This window comes from Sesamum indicum, linkage group LG9 (assembly GCF_026168435.1).
Source record: "Sesamum indicum cultivar Baizhima isolate 11 linkage group LG9, ASM2616843v1, whole genome shotgun sequence".
Lineage (NCBI taxonomy): Eukaryota > Viridiplantae > Streptophyta > Magnoliopsida > Lamiales > Pedaliaceae > Sesamum > Sesamum indicum.
The window spans coordinates 17561920-17581370 of record NC_142665.1 but is presented as its reverse complement, the minus strand read 5'-3'; the positions used below and the strand labels follow the sequence as shown (position 1 = coordinate 17581370).

Genomic DNA, 19451 nt, shown 5'->3' with positions numbered 1-19451 from the left:
TTTACAATACATATTAAATAGTGTAAATTAACAACGAAAAGCTTACTTGCTAATTGACTCGATACTAACTTTAACATCAAATTTTATCGTAGCTATCAAGCTATTTTCTTGTAGTGATGCGCGCATATTCGTTAGTGTTTGACGGAGACGTTACGATTGGGATCAATTGTGTTCAAAATTGATAAGTTCAGGGGCCAAGAGTGTAACTCGTGAAGAAGGGGGGCCAAAACTATTTTAGTGGAATTGTTCAGTAACCAAATATGTAATTTTTCCTATAATCATATATTTTGCTTTTAAATACCAACTTTGGTCATTTTGCATTTCTCAGCTTTGTAGAAACCTGTCAATGGCGACATCGCCCGAAACAGAGCACCCGGTGAAGGCTTTTGGATGGGCTGCCAAAGACACATCTGGCATTCTTTCTCCATTCAAGTTCTCCAGAAGGTACGTACGTCCCTGCATACATATACTTCTTATTTCAAGTCGGAATTAGGTTAAATGCAACATAACTCCTAATCGACAAAAATGGGGAAATTGCATTTTTCTTCCTATACGTTAGCCTTTACGTTTTTAGTCTTATTGTTCACGAGAATCTTAGATTTAGTTCCGTATCTAAAAAAATCAATTTAGGTCCTCTTTTCAATTCTCGTTAGAAACTTAATGATAAAATTATAGTACGTAAAAATTACGGGTCAATTGTTCCTTCAAATTAAAAACTTAACGGTTATGTGACTTGGATGTGCTTTTTACTGTCAAATTTTTAATGGATGTCGAGGGAAGGACATAAAGTGAGAATTTTTAAAAATACAGAATTAATTTTGAGATTTTCATAAACAATGAGACTAAGAACGTAGAGACCCTAAGTTATGTGACAAAAAGTGCAATGTTCCGTCAAAAACCCTTCAAGGAAAAAAAACAGACACTACGCCCTTGATTTTTAGAAAAACTGGAAGAAACACGGCTACCTAACGCAAGATGTGACGTTCGTCCTTTATAAAAGTTCAGGAATCATATTATTTTTAGGGTAAATTACAACAACCTCCCCTGAAATTTGGCATAATTATGAATATTCCCTCGTTGTTTGAAAAATTATCAATATCTTCCTAATTTTAACGGCCGTCTAATAATTATAATTTTATTTATTGTTTAAAAAAATTATTTTTTTATGGACTAAGTGGATAATTTTTTTATAATTTTTAAAATTTTTTCATCCATCCCATTCGATTTTTCTATAAGTTTTTAATTTTTTTAAGAAAACAAAAAAATACAGTAAGGGCAAAGTTGACAATTTTATACCTTCATCCAAAAATTATATAATTTCATCAAACATCATGGGGTATTTACAATTTTTCAAACAATAAAAAATAGTCATAATTATGCCAAATCTCAAGAAAGGTCATTTGTAATTTATACCCTTATTATTATTATTTTCATATAAGCTAAAATATGTTTAAAATTGACATAATTTTTGGTGGTTGTTTTGGGGTGAGTGTGCAGGGCTACTGGGGAGCATGATGTGCAGCTCAGAATCCTGTACTGTGGTGTGTGCCATTCAGATCTTCACATGGCCAAGAATGAGTTGGGTTTCACTCAGTTTCCCATGGTGCCTGGGTACGTATTTCCATTCTTAAATTGATCGAGTGCGTGTTTTTGTATGGTTTCATGTTGCCATTTGAATATCTATCATGGGAAATTTTAATTCAGATCAGGTTATGCTAAATTTGAGCTAATTATAAGATAAATATGATGAATTTGCTGCATAATTTGTTGACAGTTTAAGAAAAGTGATAATCACGTGGCAAAAATATATCACAACTGTTCTGTGATTGATTTGATCAAATCTGATTTGGATAAAAATTTTCTCCTATCTAATGAACTTTTGAGACATTAGAGATATGTACTATGACAAGATAAAAGGAAAAATACTGATATCATCAATATAATATAGTAAAAAATTCAACTGGACTTATTAGTTGTTGTAAAGCTAAAGTTTGAATCCTTATACACCGTAACAAAAATCAATATTAGTGACAAAATATCAATAATAATTTTATTATGCATATATTTAGTGACAATAACTTTGATTTCATTATGTTATAATTAATGACAAGAATTATGCATAAAACTTGCCACTATAAACTATTAGTGTCAATAATTTGTGGTGACTAGGTCCTGACTAATTGTTTCTTGGGATAATTTTGTACAAAATTTTTCTATTACTATTATTGCTAGTGAGAAATTTTACAAAAATGACTTTTACCATTAAAAATTATAAAATTTATTATTGTGACAATAAAAACTTTTAGCACTTAATACGTATAATTAGTGATGATATTATCTATTTTACTCTGTTTTTTTTTTTTTTTGTTTGGTGGTAATTTTAGCTGTCCATGCTTTAATTTCTTGTTGTACGTGCATTTTACATCCAATAATCAATGAAAAACATAAGAAAAATCCTAACAGCTCCATTAATTATTGGATGAAAAATGCACGTGAGAGCTAAAATTGAAATATTTTTAACTATGGGATTCAATATAAGAAAATCGTAATAAATGAGATTATATTAAAAAAAGCCCACATCTAAGATCAAAAATATGATTTTTCAACCAAAAGTGCGACTTTTCCCCTAACTTGAAATTATCTGATCAATATCATGGAACTTGTATATATGTTAATTTCTTTTTTTTTTTTTTTGATTAATTAGTGTATATATGTTAATTTCAAATTATATTGAAGGGAAGTCCTACATATGGATATGCTAAAGAGGTGGTGTTTGATACAGGCATGAGATTGTAGGAATAGTGACAGAAGTAGGCAGCAAGGTGAAGAAATTCAAGGTGGGGAACAAAGTAGGTGTTGGCTGCTTGGTCGGCTCTTGTCGCCAATGCGACCTGTGCGATAGAGATCTTGAAAATTACTGCGCCAAACAGATCCTTACCTACAGTATGCCTTACTACGATGGCACCATCACACAGGGAGGTTACTCCGACATCATGGTGGCCGACGAGCATTTCGTCATCCTTTGGCCGGACAACTTTCCGCTCGATGCCGGTGCTCCCCTCCTCTGTGCCGGGATCACAACATATAGCCCATTGAGGCACTTTGGACTCGACAAGCCCGGAATGAGTGTTGGGATTGTTGGTCTTGGTGGACTTGGCCATTTGGCGGTGAAGTTCGCTAAGGCTTTTGGGTGTAGGGTGACGGTCATTAGTACATCTATTAATAAGAAGGAGGAAGCAATAGGAAAACTCGGTGCGGACGAGTTCTTGGTTAGCAGTGACCCAGAACAGATGCAGGTATTTTATTCTATCAATTTATCCACAGTTATTAGTTTTCTGGACGTGATATATTACTGAAGTAATGATATGATATGACATGATACGATATGACTAACCGTGTTTGTGTGTATGTAGGCCGCAATAGGCACATTGGACGGTATCATAGACACGGTCTCTGCAACTCATTCCCTTTTTATGCTAGTGAGTTTGTTGAAGGCCGAAGGGAAGCTTATCTTGGTTGGTCTTCCACAAAGCCTAGAAATACCTATTTTTCCCTTACTTATTGGTAAAAAGTCCAATTCCACTTCATTTTTCTTTTCTAGGGTAGTTCAAATGTATCGTTTTGGATAACACGCGATCATGGATGACAGGTAGGAGGGCTATAATCGGAAGTGCAACCGGAGGATTGAAGGAGACGCAGGAGATGATTGATTTTGCTGCTAAACACAACATACTACCGGATGTGGAGATGATCCCTATGGATTATGTGAACACGGCTATGGAGCGTCTGTTGAAATCTGATGTGAAGTACCGCTTCGTTATTGACATTGCAAGTACACTAAAGGCGGAGTAAGATTGGTATTTGGTCTTGGAGTTGTTACGTTGGTCGTCTCTTCTATAACTTTTACTTATCCTTAGAAAAAACAGTGAGATTGTTATCTCGCTTTTTAGAAAATTGTGGGGACATGTTATTGAGATGTGGAATAATGAGAACTAATTAATCATCCTTGTTTTCATTTAATAAGACCTCTTACTTAATTTGGTGCTGCAAAACGTTGATACGTTCCCTTCACAAAATTATTTGACATAGTTCGAACAAAAACGAGTTTCAGTTTAGGCTTCTTTTTTTATTCGACACTTATATCAATGACTTTCTTTTTCTTTTACCAATCAAAATAAGTTAGTTCTTTTTTTTTTGACCAAAAACAAGAATGAGTTAGAAGTAGTTTTCAAGTTAAATACCACTTAAAAAATATATTAATTGCAACGGACAATAACAATCGTCCTAAAACTTAATCGCGACCTAATATTTAATGACAAGGATGTAATAAGAAAATACTATCGTAAATTTTGTTGGAAACATTAGATTACGGTGGATTTTTTACGACAACAAGAATGTGGTAATATATATGTTGATAATACTAGGACCAACACGAAGGGGCCCAATAGAGTCCATTTTTAAAATTAAGGCCCGATCCATATACCAATCATGTGGGGGCCCGGTCCAGACTCAACCCAATCCTGAGCTAGGCTCGGTTGGGCTTATGGTTTTTATCTTGTTATGAAATTGAGGTATCCTTTTAATAATTATTTAAATTTATGATTATTTTATGGAATAAATAAATAATAATTTAAATCATATAAAAAATTTATAACTAAAAAGAATAGTTAAAACTGCGTAGCTTCTATAATCATTTACTAACAGACATACAATAATGAGTCTATATAATAACAAGTCAGAAAAGACGTAAAATAAACTTTGAAAAAAATAAACAAAGAGTATTATGAATTAATGGGCTAAAGAGTTTCAGAATTTCAAAAATTTGAAAAAGCTTCTAGTATAATCAATTTAAAAAAATAAAATAAAAATTACATGTTATGCATTATTAAAAATATTGGCCCAGTATATTGGCCCGAATCAGGCAGTGCTGACCACTAGGTTGGATCGTCCTAGATATCAGTACTTGAGAGCGGCCTAGGACCACCCCATCCCAACCAGTTCTGGGTTGAATCAGGTTGTTCTTTATTGGGCCATATCAATCATGAATCGAGCCGCTATGCATCTTGAGTTGGTTATTATGACATGAAGAGCTTCTTATATACAGTAAAACCTCTATAAATTAATAACCTTGGGACCATGAAATTTTATTAATTTAGAGAGATATTAATTTATCGATAAATTAATATTTTATTAATTAAAAGAGAGACCTTTTAAATTCAGCAAATTTAGTACATATGTATTGAAAATAAATGAATTCATATATGTTTCATTGATTATATTCATGCATCAATCAATTTTTTATAACTAATTAAATATATTCATGTATAATATCAATTTATTGTATACAATTAACTATTATATTTATAGACACATGTATCAATTTATTGAAATTACTTAAATATACATGTTTACAGTAATTCGTTGCACTTAAATAACTATTATAACCAATTAAATATATTCATGCATGATGAATGAAACATATATTACATAAATCTCTATAGGATAATAAAATAATTTATAACACCCAACCATGTCTCATCATCTAAAAGGCACAACAAAATCATCCATAAATGATCAAATGCGTAAAGCATTACAGACTTCATATTTTAGTAAATTACCTTAATATTTATGAATTATTAATTTAGAGTTTTAATGGGACCTAATATTTATAAAGAAATTTTCTAAAAAATTATTATTTTATTATCTTATCGAATTTGATGATTTTTTACAAAGGCCCAAGTCGGGACCGGAAGATTTTATTATTTTAGAGAGTTTATTAATTTATAGAGTATTAATTTATAGAGGTTTTATTGTATATATATATATATATATATATTGATCGTTGCGGACGCCGTTTCTATATACATATAATAAATTATTTTTTACGCTTTAAAATATATTATAAATAAGAGTAAAATAGAAATTAATATATTATATAAAAAATAAATAAAAGAAAAGAAAATTAATTTATTATTTAATGCATAATTTGGAAAGTTGAATAAGTTAGTTATTATTTGTTGAAGGGCATTTTTTACTTTATAAAAAACTAGTGCGACGATGTCATTAATAGCCATTTGGAAGTATGCAACTCCTTTTCTTTTTATATTAGTATAGATATACGCCATACACTCTAACATCTTATTTGTCCAAATATTTAAGAACTTATTTTTAAAGTAGGATTCAAAATAGTATTTGGGTGATCTTATAAATTTTTTAAAGTATCTTATAAAATATTTCAAAAAGCTTATAAGATGCTTATAATGTCTTATAGGATTTAAAATTATCTTATAAGATGTATATCTTAAGAATAATTTAGAAACTGTTTTTACTTTTTCCAAAAATTGAACTTCTAAGCTATACCTTTTTAGTATTTTATATAACATTCTATATATAAAATATTTAGAAAACTTATAAAGACACTCAAATACCATCTTAATTCAATAATTTTTTAAATTAATTACAAATTTAGAACATATTATATAAATTCCATAATCTTATATATATATTATATCCAACACTCAAATAATATATATTTTTTTTAAAAAAAATCTATCATCTTCTAAATTCCAAATATGTCTTATAAAATATATCAACTTATAAGATTTTATTAATCAGCTTACCCCAACACCCTCTAGCTCATAATAGTGTTACTATAAAGTTTAACACTTGGGTGGCGATCACTAGAAAAAATTTATAACTTTTCATTATGATTAATTCTCATATATAATTATAACATTTAACTACTGTTAATTGTCATGGTTAATAATAAATAGTCGTAGCAAATAGTTATTGACTACGGCTACACAGCGGTTGCTGGTCATGGTTTTTGCGAAGGGGGCCAAAACATTTGTCATAGCAAATGTTTTGACCATTGCTCTTATTCGTGGTAAATAAATTGTTAATGGTGGAAAAGCTAGTCTTTTGCATCAATTTTATTTAAAATAGTCATTTACCATGATTTTAGCCATAGCCGTTAATATTGTAGCCAATAGTAATCTTTTTGTAATGTTAATAGTAAAATATTGTAATAAATATTAATTAATTACGACTACGCAAGTACTGTTCACCATTGTTAGTACAAACAAGACTAGTCTATTGTATGCGTACAATAGCATAGGCTAGTTCATCCAAGACAAAGCTAATAGTACGGAATTACACCAACATGAAAGTAGTAGTAGAAGAAGAAATACACACACATAAACAAACAAAAAGGCCCGTGCGAAGAAAGATAAGAAGATGTTGGGGACACTAGTGTGTGTATGGTTAGCTCTCACGGGAAATCCACACACACGCCCCCCACCCCACCCCCACCCTCACGAGAGACACACTGATCTTCCTGAAACCAGAGCTGGTCGGCAAGCTAGCGAAGCAGTTTCCTCTTGATTCACGGCGAAAACACGTTTTTTGCACTGGTAGTTGGTAGACCTAGTTCTTCATCCCTGCTTTCCACTTTTGTTTCAGCTGAATTTATACAGCAGAGGTACTTGAATACGGTATGGGAGAAAATTATACGTATTTAGTGGGTGTTTAGCTAAACATCTTTTAAGGGTGCATTTGGATTAATTAAAATGTATTTGGAATTATGGACTTTAAATTCTTAAAAATAATGATAATACATCTTTGAATTTATTTGGATCATTTTAAATTCAAATGATTTGAAATCTTTAACTCTGATTTCGAACTATATTTTGTTGAATATTGTTTAAATTCTTTTTTGATAGAGAGTTGTTTGAAATTCTTCCTTAGATCCAAATCCCTTCATCTGTAACCTAAGACATGTTATAAGTCGGTTTTGATATTCTAACAGTTTTACTTCACATACTCATGTCCCAGCAATGAGTTAATCGGCACGTGTTCTTTTCAAATTAAAAATAAAAATTTAAGATTATAATTTAAATGGGGTCCACAAATAATATAGACATGGGTTCTGACATTAGTGTGTAATACTGACAAGTATGATAAAAGATCCTTGATTTACTCTTATATATAGTTATACATTTTAATAGATGTTTTTGGAGCTTTATAAGATGTTAACTCTTATTCTAAATTGTTAACTCACATAGCAAAAGAGCTAAGGGAAGGAACACGTGCAATGCTACCGTTCACTGTTTGGATCTGTTCAAGCCTTTCATCCACAGTAATGTGGTGAAGAAGCAACCACTATCCAAATATGATCTCACCAGTCATGGCACATTTTGAATATAAATAAGTTGTATCATTTTTGTGATTAAAGGAACATGCTCTATTCAAACGAGTTATGTGGGGCGACAACTCAGATGTGATTTGATTGATGGGTTGGCCTAACATTGAGTAGTATGATTCACTTGGAGTCTTGGAGATCATATGAAAAGGTGAGACAAAACATCTTGGGAATCTCATTGGATGAGAATGATGTTTGCCATATGAATCATAAAAGCAGAGCATGATAAATTGCTCTTGCAGATCCCAAATCCACTAAGAAATGGTTTTTACCTCACTTTAGAGTGGTGGGCTTTTGAAGAAATAGTGGGAGGGGTTAATGACCAAAAGACCAAGTCTTAACTTGAACAATCTGCTTAGTTTTCTACTTTACATTTTGAATGTAGAAAATGTCTAAGAATCAACTTATTACCATCTTTGAGATTAATAAATTTGATGGAACTAAGTACAATGATTGGCTACGAAATATGTAGATTGTCCTCAATTTTGGGAATCATCAGACTTAAGTCATGGATAAACCGCTTCCGCAGGCCTTACCAGAGGAGTTCTCACTTGAAGAACATTTGACCTTCAAAAATTGGCATGAGGACAACCGCAAGATCCCCATCAGCACCATTGAGCTCAATTTATCAGCAGACATGGCTATTCCATAAACAATTTTAGGGTGAGACACTTATTGCACACAATAAGCAAATTACGGGAATAAAATCACAATTAACTTTGTATATACCTCGATGTATCTGTGTGTGGTCTGCCAAAAATTGAAATAGATATTATATATAAGGTTAATTATTCTTAGAGTCCCTATGAAAATATCAAATTACATTTCCCTCAATGAAGTTTTGGAATTATATTTACACTTCTTCTGAATACTCACTATTTATATCTATCTCTCTTTCCTTAGGGTTTGGAAGAAAAAACGCTGATGTAGCAAAAATGTATATAAATTTTTAATTTTATCCCTCATTCAATATTCTCATATGTAATAATTTTGTACTTATATGGAACAATATGTAATAATGTTAACATCACTCCATATATATATACATATATATATATATATATATTACATTTATTCCTTTACAAATACAAATATATACATGAAAATGCTAAATGAGTGGCAAAATAAAAAATTTATGCAATTTTTTTTCTGGCGTCAGCATTTTTCTTTCAAACTCTAATAAAAAGGGATTTGGTGTAAATGGAAAATTTTCGAACGGGGTTTAAGTGTAGTTTCAAAAATTTTTGAGAAAAAAATATAATTTCGCATTTTTAAAAGAAATTTAAGTGTGAGTAACCCTTATATATGTATATGGCTCGGTAATTTTTGGTTTTCAATTTATTGCATAAATAAACAAGTTAAGTAAGAGCAACGAAATATGTTTTTAGCGAGTTTTCGCTTTTTATTTCCATATCTTCTAATTTTGTTAAACTAAAGGATATATATTATAAATAATAATTTTAATGGATTAATAGCTAATATTTAAAGCTTTTCCAATTAAATATTGCATGTAAAAGACCAAATTAGCCATTAATATACAGTACTTTTAATTTCTCCAAAAAAAAATTAAATATATAAAACGTACGTAGGACGATTGATCTTGTTTCATAATTAAAATAGTAATTAGCATTTGGAGATAGCATTTAATTGTTTTTCACATAATGATATATCATTCCTACAGTAAATTCTCAACAAATAGTTACCTTATAATTGCATGCATGGTAGTGTAACAGGGGAAATAGCATTATTTTTAGTCTCCAAGTTCGGTTCATGTCACTTTTGGTCCTATTTATTATGGAATTAATACTTTTAGTCTCATAACTTATAAAAATTAATATTTTTTGTCCTCATGCACTTTTTCATCTACAATTTAATGATGTAGGCCACGTACCTAATACGTTGCTCTTAAGTACTTTTTGTTGGAAGAAAAATTGGCCATTTTTTCAATAGAAGCATATGAGTGCTTCATTTGGCCTACTTGATTCACTTGTAGAAGACATGATTCTTTGCATTGTTTCTACTTGGTTTCAATCTATAAAAATATGGGAAGGATAAGATTCAATTTTTATGAGAAAAGAGAGAAATTGCTATTTTTTTTTTTTTTTGCACTAATTTTCTTCAAGATTTATTTATCCCCCTCAAATATAGTTATATTTTACCCCAAAAATGGTTCCAAGTTGAAAAACAAACTAATTTTCTCTCCAACCAAAAAGACTTAACGATCACATGCTAGACACGTGCTTTACATCATTAAATTGTAGACAAAAGAGTTTATTAAGACCAAAAGTACTAATTTTTATACGTTGCGGAACCAAAAATACTAATTTTATAATGAATGAGATCAAAAGTGAAATGGACCTAGCATATTGGACCAAAAATATTATTTCTCCTAGTATAAAATTGTGAATTATTTTATTTTGTATTTTGCATACTAATTGTGTTAACTTAATTTTTATTTTTTAAATATATAGTTTATGTGTATAAACTATCAAATTGAATTATGACCGAATATATATATATATATGGAAGAAATTAAACATACCAAAATTGGGTTGAAGTCCTCGCTCGGTGCTAACAATTTGATGGCCTTTTCGTACCAAATTAAAGCACAAAAGAAATTAAATTTGAAATCTTCTATATATTCTACTTAAAGAATAAGATCCAAGAACATGGTTGAATGAAATTTAATTCCAGAAATAATTATTGAAAAAAGAACTAATACGGCACTAGAAATTGTATTTTCATTCGGAACACAAATTAATAGATAAATATATATACATATAGAGTGCATCTATAATTAAAATATAAAGTGGAATTATATTAAATTTTTAAAAAAATGAAAAAAAGAAAAACAGATGATGGAAAATCATGATCAAAGCAACCTCAAATGAATGAACTCAATTAGAATTTTGAAATGGCAAATCAACATAGAGGAGAGGGGCTCACTGTCCAAGACACTCAAAAGCTTGAAACAATGACAATTCTCCATTGCCAAAGGACTAACTCTATGCATGCCTTATTGTTGCAATCTTTCTCCCTTATTCATTCAATTTGCACTTTTCAAGCCCCAACTTTTCCAGACACCCCCCAAAGTCACACCATCTTCCAACTAATTATTATATACAAGAAAGCCCTTCCCACTGTGTGTACTGTGTGTAAAAGAGAGCCCTTATTTCCCACTGTGTGCACTGTGTGTGTGGGAGAGGGTGCAAGAATCAGATCAGGCCCATAAGCTTTATGGTTTGCAGAAGCATAGGTATTGAGAGAGAGCCTATATATATATATATATGTGTGTGTGTGTGTCTGTGTCTTCCTTCATCGGCTACTGTGATTTTCTGTTACATGTACTGCTTGTATATGTTGTCAGAAGCTGATCAAAGTCTCAGAGTTTTAGTTACCTGATAGAGAGAGACATTGAGACAGTGAGGATGAGTTCTGTCTGCACTGACTCAACATCAAACAAATCAAAGATATATATATACATACACATGCCATTAACTCCACAACTGTCCAAAATTCATCATCATCAGTTCCAAAGAGATTGAATTAAGCAAGAATAGAGAAGACAAGAAGCATTACATAGAGCTTTTCAAAGCAATTAATAGCTTCTTTCACTGTTGGTTTATGAATGAATCGACTGTGTTGCATTAATCCGCTCGAGAATTTCATATGAGAATTGTAAACATTACAATGAAGAAAGAACAAAGAAAAATGTAGACATAGGAAAAAAGTACTAAAGCTGGCAATCAAATGTAAAGACACAATCATGAATAAATACAAATTAACACACTTTTCTTGATTAATTGTACAGTATTAATCAGCTTTAATTAATCCTAGTCATATAAAAACTACAAAAGCAACTTCTCTTGCTTTTGAACTCTTAATTCTTTCTCCATCTTGATCTCATCCGGACGACATAAGGGGAATCAAGAGACTGATCACATAATTATTTTCTACACTATCTTCTCATCAAACTGAGTCAATTCACTCCAACCCTGAATCCCACTCCAGTTGCTGGCGTTCTCGTTCACATTGTTGCTGCTGCTGGTTGCCGGGGTCGGAGCCACATTTGCATAAGAATTGTCGAAGAACCACTCAGTGCCATCTTTTCTTGATGATGTCCCAATTAGACAAGATTCTGGGATTGAATTTTCCAGGTTCTGAAACGTAATTGGCTGCTGTCTCTGAATAATTAGAGGCTCAATTGTTGCAGCTGGGATCATGGTGCTGCTTAGTTTGTGGTGATTATCTCCATTGACAAACAGCATTGCTAGCCTTTGTTGCTGTAGTTTCCAGTGAAGCTCTTGGTTGATAGAGCTCAAGCACTCGATTGAAGATATTGCAAGATTGTTGCTGCTGCTGTGAAAATTCATGGCTCCCAGTTCTTGATGAAACCCTGATAATTGAGTGCTGTGATCTCCTTGTTTGAGTGCAGACGATAGGGGAAAAGAAGAGCTGAAGCCCATTAGAGGAGAGGAGATTCCTGAATTAGGGCTTGAAGAAATTCCACCTGAAGTTCTTGATAAGCCCGGCCCGAAAGCCAACGCGAACTGATTCAGAACGCCACTGCTTGGTGATTGAAGCCCACCAAGCTGAAAATCCATGGCCGGCGAGAGGCCCTGAAAGAACTTCAGCCCCCCAACATCGGCTGAGTGATCATTTGATGAGTTCCCGGCCGCCGGAGAAGGCTTTATTTTTTTGCTTTTCCGGCAGCCGCCACCTATCGGCACGTTGCGGAGGGCGCCTCCTTTGGTCCAGTACCGTCGGCAGGTCTTGCAGAAGTGCCGTGGCTGCGTGAGGCTGTAGTTGTTGTAGTAGCAGAACTTGGTGTTGGGCGAATCACATCGTGGGCACTTGAGGGCCGGTTCTTGGGGCCTCGCCGACGAGGTTTTCCGGCCGGTGGAGCTCTGGGATTCACCTTTTCCAGCGGGTTTGGCTGCTATGATATTGTTGTCCTGAGGTGACATCATGTGAGAGAGAGGTGATTAAACCCTAGGTCAAGAAGAAATACACAGGTAGCGAAGTAATTGACAGAGGGAAATCTTAGTTGTTCAGTTTCCGTTTGCAGAGGCAAAGATACTGATGTGAATTCATTGGTTTCATGCATGGGGTTGATGGAAAATGAGAGGATGTTGATGGGCTCTTGTGATCTTCATCAAGAAGAAAAACAACATAGGCTATAGGTGTAGATGTGAGAGAGAGGAGAGAGAGCAGATCTCACTAGAAAGAGGACTAGATTTATTTATATATATATATATATACACGGTGTAAAATTGCATTTACACCACCTAAAATTTTGCCTAATTATTAATATACCCCTGTTATATTGAAAGTTACTATTATCCCACTTAAGGTTTGTTCTATTTTAAATACCTGTAACTTCATTCCATATGGTTTAGGTGAATTTTATACAAGTATTTCAAAAATTAACACCCCTCATAAAATTTTACTTTGATGTACGTATGATTTTTATTATTTTTTTTTTAAACTGAAAGGCCCTTTCAGTCAAATTTTAGGTAAAGCATTTTTCGTCCAACTTCGATGGTTGTTTTTACTGCTTTAAAATGAAGATTGTCAGCAACAACAAAGTAAAAAGAAGGCTGGGTATAATGAATAATGGAGATGATAGCGAGATATGAAAAAAAAAAACAAAATGAATACAAAATATTATTATCTATCTCAAACATTTTTTGCCAAATTTTATTTAATATTCTTTGTCCATTATGTTCTAAAAGAGCCAGCAAGAATTTTAAATATTTTTAATTGTAATTTTCAGTCTAGCTAATAGGAATGTGTTTGTAATTAGATCAAAATTCAATTAAGTATAAATGTATTTTACTCCTATATATATATATATATATTTAACCCATGTTCAAAGTAATGGAAAAAGATTGTGGCAATATTTGTCTTCTACAAATCAATTTGTCTTATAATTTAAAAAATTTCGTCACATTAAGGATAAAAATAATCGAAATGATAAAATACCAAAAAAAAGTGGACCAAATTAAGTAGGTCACGTGCATGTTACGTGCACTTACAAGCCGTTTTAGCAAATTTTTATTATTTTTTTCCTTAATATATAAAATTTTTAAAATTATAGGATAAAATTATCAAAACGAAATAGTAAAATACTAGAATTGTCGCCCCATATTTGTGGGACTAAATTGCATTTTATCTTAAGTGATTAGACAGGGGCTCAGGGTGGGTTGGATTGATTTTTTTGGTGGGGGGTGGGGGTGGGGGAGGGGGGTAGGTAATGTTGTAACAGACAAAGTAAAGCAGATGATGTAATGGGGATGAGGCAAAATGGAGGGTGGGCATGTACCTAAAGATAAATGAAAGTGAAGGGCAAAGGGGAAATTGGGAAAACAGAAGAACAAATGAGAGCCACACTGCCATTTCAGACCCTCACAATTCCTTGAAAACAACTTGGTAAGAACTTTCTTGTTGATGCACAGTGAGCGTACGTACCATGAATATATACGTGTCGCTTCCTCCATCTTTTTTTTTTCTTTTAATTTTGTGTTGGAGAAAATATTGTGCATTTTTTAAGCTGGGGCTCGGAAAATTATTTTTTTCATCCTTTGATTTTTATTTATTTTTAGATTTAGTCCTGTACATATATAGTTTATTAACTAATTAGTCCTGTAAGTATGCAAAATGATGAAATTAAGTCCGATTTAGGGTTTTCTCGTAAATTTTCTAGCAACTTTTTAAATTTATGCCGGAAATTGTATGCGTGACAAATTTTGCTGAATTGTCCGATCACTTTTCCAGTTGTGCTCTCCATGTGTAATGAGTTTTGGAGGAAAAAAGGAGGTTTCTTCCATCGAAAACATTTCCTACATGGCTTTCAAGTCATGTTCAAGACCACATAATATATATTAAAATCCCAAAAAAAATATACAACTCAGCTGACATATCACCTTTTTCGGGCAAAAATACAAATTCCCAACCACCAGAGGACTATATATTTGTCATCATTTTGCAAATTTATAGGACTAATTAGTTAATAGACATACTTAATTACAGGACTAAATCTAATAAAAGATAAAATTAAAGAACGAAAAAAATAATTTTTCGAGCTGATGCCCCATAATAAAAAAATGGGCTTGATTTTATATTTCAAATTCTATTACATATTCAGTTTTATTTAATGTACGCATATAATGTGTACAACAATCACATTATCTATTTTACTTAAAGAAAGTTTTTTACGTACGAACATATGCATATTAAAAGAAATAAAAAAAAATATAATACTTGCACCACCTTCAAAATTTCTCCCTAAACAATTATTTTCTTCTATTATGATTTGAAAAAAAAATATTGACGTCAACACAAAACCTCATATAAACTTTTATTTTTATTGTCAATGAGGCCCAGCATAGTTTAGTGTCAATAAATCATATAAACTAATGGGTGGAGCGTAAAATCAGAAGTTTATATTATTTTTGCTGAGGTTAGCACCGAACCCTTACGAAAGGGATATAATTGTAAACAGAGAATTCTCTACATTGGGTTGACGATTCAGATTTGAGGGCAGAATTTGGATAAAAAATATTAAATGACTTCAATTCAACATAAAATAATTCAAATTTAAAATTAAAAATCCTTTGTATTTAAAGTTAGAGTTAAATACATTGTTGCATTTCTAAACTATACATAAAGTGCATTTGCACCCCTAAACGATAAAATGCAGTAAAATAGCCCCTTATGATATAATCAATTATTTTATGAAGAAAATGCCCTTATTGATTTACACCCTTAAAATATGTTTATTATAATCATTCCCCTAAATATAATTTGAATTATTATAAAAAATTTATTTAAAACAAATAGTACCCAAAATATATGATTTTTATACTGAGCATAGAATCTGTTTAATTAAACTCTACAAAATTTACAATCCTTATATTTTTTACATAACTGGTAAAATATTTGTGTAATTGTATTTGTGTTGTTATACATATCGAACTTTTTGTAAAAAATAATCATTAATAAAATTTTAAAATATTAAATTGATCATATATATACACTGTAAACTATACAAATTTTGTATTATAATTAATATATAATTTTCTACAATTTTTTTAGTAATGTTTATTATGTGGATATATAATTGAATAAAAATTTAATAGCTGTATAACATAACTTTTCCATAATATTATATGCATTACATATTTATATGTACTTTTTAACATAAATTATTTATTTGTAGATATTCAGTTAATTATAAATATTTTTATATTACATAATTTATAAATAAAAGTTATAAAGGATTAAAAGGTCAAACCACAAGGAGCACATGATTTATTCGAAAACTTTTGCAAAAATCTGGAACTAAAATGACCAAAATCGCGAAATGCCAAAAAATATAAAAGACTATTTTACAACTCGAGAAAGAGAAAAGATAAAAATATATACCAAAGTGCCAAAATTACATAACCATAAATATATCTAAGCCTTATAGGTATTATTCAAGGGTTTGCTCCACTGCCTCTGAGTCATGGTCGGCATGTCCGACCATCTTCGTCTAGTACTCGCCCATCGCAGACTGATCCTGGCCTCAAATTCAAGCTCGATAAATAAGTATTGGTCTTGAATGCGTTGTACAAAAGGATAGAGATGCCACAGATATTCCACGAGGTGTAGTAGGTGCCCCAGCCGAGGGAAGCAATGCAACTGGTACCCGAGAATGCTGCAGACCTCGAGCTGGTGTATGAGCTGCAGCCAGAGCCATTAGATTAGAATTTTTTTTAAATTTTAATTTATTACTTTGTAAAATGATAGTATTAACTTTTTTTAATTAATTATGATTTAATTGGAAAATTTATTATCCCAAAAAAAATTATTTTTATAAAATATTAATAAAATAAAAATTAAAACAATTTTTTTAAAAAAATCTAATAAATATTTGGGATAAACTTTGAGACAATAACCATAGAAATGTCATCCTAATCGCATATTAAGTCTCATACTATTTTGGAACGGATTTTTTGAGACGATAGTTGATATATTCTAGGACGGTATTGCAACCAATTCCGTCACAAGTTCCGTCCCAAATGCATTTCAATTCTCAAAGTAATTTGATACGGTTTCCAACGATGTTTCCATCACAATTTTCCGACTAATTGTTAGACAAACTTTTCAACTAACTTCCGACGACAATATATAAGATTTTTTTTGTGCAAAATCCATTGAAAATCCTCAATTTTTGTCCCAAATTCTATTCCAAATGAAACATTATTTTTTTCCTAAGACGGAATTTTCCTACTCTACTTTTTGAGGCAGTCTCTTTTGTCCCATAATCATCAGAAGTTCCCTCGGAAATCCTATTAGGGACAAACTTTTTGTCACAAATTCCATCTCAACAAAGCTTTTCTTTTTTAGCGCTAATAGAAACATATTTAGAGATGAATAATATATCCAACTGAAAAGTAAATTCACAAATAATATCAAAATGCAATTACTTTGGTAAAAGAAATCTTAAATATTTTAAGAAAAAATTTATTTACTGTGGCACATGAAAATATAAAATAAATAAATCATGAATGACATATAAAGTATTGATCTAAACTTAAATATATCTATCTCTACATATATAATAACAAATAAATATCAAAATTTAATTTTGAATAAAAACCATCAATTTTATTAAATGAGAAATATTATTGAAAAAATTAAAAAGAATGGGTTCTAACTAGGTTATAATATCACAAAAAAAAATTAAATTTAAAAATAGCAAAGAATTATAACAAACCTACAAATAAAAATTGATCAAATTTATTGAACTGGAATTTCTTAGAAGAATATCTAAAATAAGGAGCTTTGACTAATTAATTTTATTTTCATATTAATTGATTTGATTCAAGGTAATTAAATATAATTATTAGAGAATATGAAATGCAAAATTTAATTTCGTGAATATTCTTTTATTTAATAGTATTATTAAAGTTAGAAAGTGAATTACAATTAATAAAATTAAATAGTCTCGTTATCAATTAAAATACTTATTATCATTTATTCAAAACATAATTGTATATACTAATATTTCAAGTACGGAAATATTGTTATGAACTTAATATTTTTATAGCTAATTATAAATTGAATTTGGTCGGATCTGAATTAAATATACAACAAGCATAATACACTCATAATATAATTAATATACAATTCAAAGAGAGTGATCAAGCATATATAAAAGTGTATCATTCTTATTATGTGATTATTTGAGCTTATTCAAATCTAATTTGAGTAAGATTTAGTATCAATTACAACGGGCTCCTCTAAAATTTATCATAATTATAAATATTCCCTCGTTGTCCGAAAAATTACAAATACCCCCTCATTATTTGAAAAATTATAAATACCCCCAACAATGGACTATCATAATAAAATATTTGTTACAATATTTATAATTTTAAAAAGATATTTTCAAACAATAAAATCTTTTTTATAATTATATTAAATTTAAAAGAGCTCCGTTATAATTTACCGTAGAATTTTCCCAGAAACGAGAAAAATGCATGTATGAGTGTCACCCCATTTGGAGGGTTGTGACTCCAGAAACAAACTACAACCCATGCTCTCCACGCCAACTCCCCGCCTAACCCATCCCAAAACTCATCATTTCTACTTTGGCCTTTAGTATATGTATTCTTGTTCGTATTCATAATTTTTGTATGTACTCACCGGTTCATACATATTCGATGCGTTTGTATATATATAAGGAAAAAATACTATTTTAGTCCGTTAAGTATGTCTAATTTTAATTTTAATTCGATAATTATGTCTATTTTTGTTTAGAATCAATAACTTACGAAATTGCTTACTTTTAATCCTTTGGCAGATTTTCGGACAATTTTACCCTTATGCAACTTTTGAAAGGTAGTTTTAGTCCATATGCATTCATAGGGGTAAAATTGTTCAAAAATCTGCCAAAGGACTAAAATTAAGCAATTTCGTAAATTACTAGATCTAAAAAAAATGGACATCGTTATCGGACTAAAATTAAAATTAGGCATACTTGGCGGACTAAAATAATACTTTTCCCTATATATAATATATTTACAATAAAAAGATTACAAACATAATATGGTTGAAATCTATATTGAATATTTAATGATAATTTTATGAAAAAATAAAAAAATAAAATAATGTTCCAAAAATAATAAGGTCAAAAAACGTATTTTTAATTTTTAATTTTTAATTTTTAAAAAGAATATGATGTTGGAGAATATACGCATTT

The 19451-nt window shown here is 30.8% G+C and overlaps 2 protein-coding genes across 2 annotated transcripts; one reads left to right on the top strand and one right to left on the bottom strand.

The window, feature by feature from the left end:
- The first annotated feature begins 285 nt into the window (after nucleotides 1-285).
- On the top strand, nucleotides 286-4003 carry LOC105178229 (cinnamyl alcohol dehydrogenase 2). The gene is made up of 5 exons (XM_011101656.3): nucleotides 286-444; nucleotides 1498-1611; nucleotides 2783-3296; nucleotides 3414-3564; nucleotides 3650-4003. The coding sequence occupies exons 1-5, from the start codon at nucleotides 347-349 to the stop codon at nucleotides 3850-3852; spliced, it is 1080 nt and encodes a 359-aa protein (XP_011099958.1). The 5' UTR covers nucleotides 286-346; the 3' UTR covers nucleotides 3853-4003.
- Nucleotides 4004-11842: 7839 nt separating this feature from the next.
- On the bottom strand, nucleotides 11843-13433 carry LOC105178230 (dof zinc finger protein DOF5.7-like). Its single transcript, XM_011101657.3, has one exon. It carries the CDS (start codon nucleotides 13168-13170, stop codon nucleotides 12154-12156), a length of 1017 nt encoding a protein of 338 aa, XP_011099959.1. The 5' UTR covers nucleotides 13171-13433; the 3' UTR covers nucleotides 11843-12153.
- Between the last annotated feature and the right edge of the window lie 6018 nt (nucleotides 13434-19451).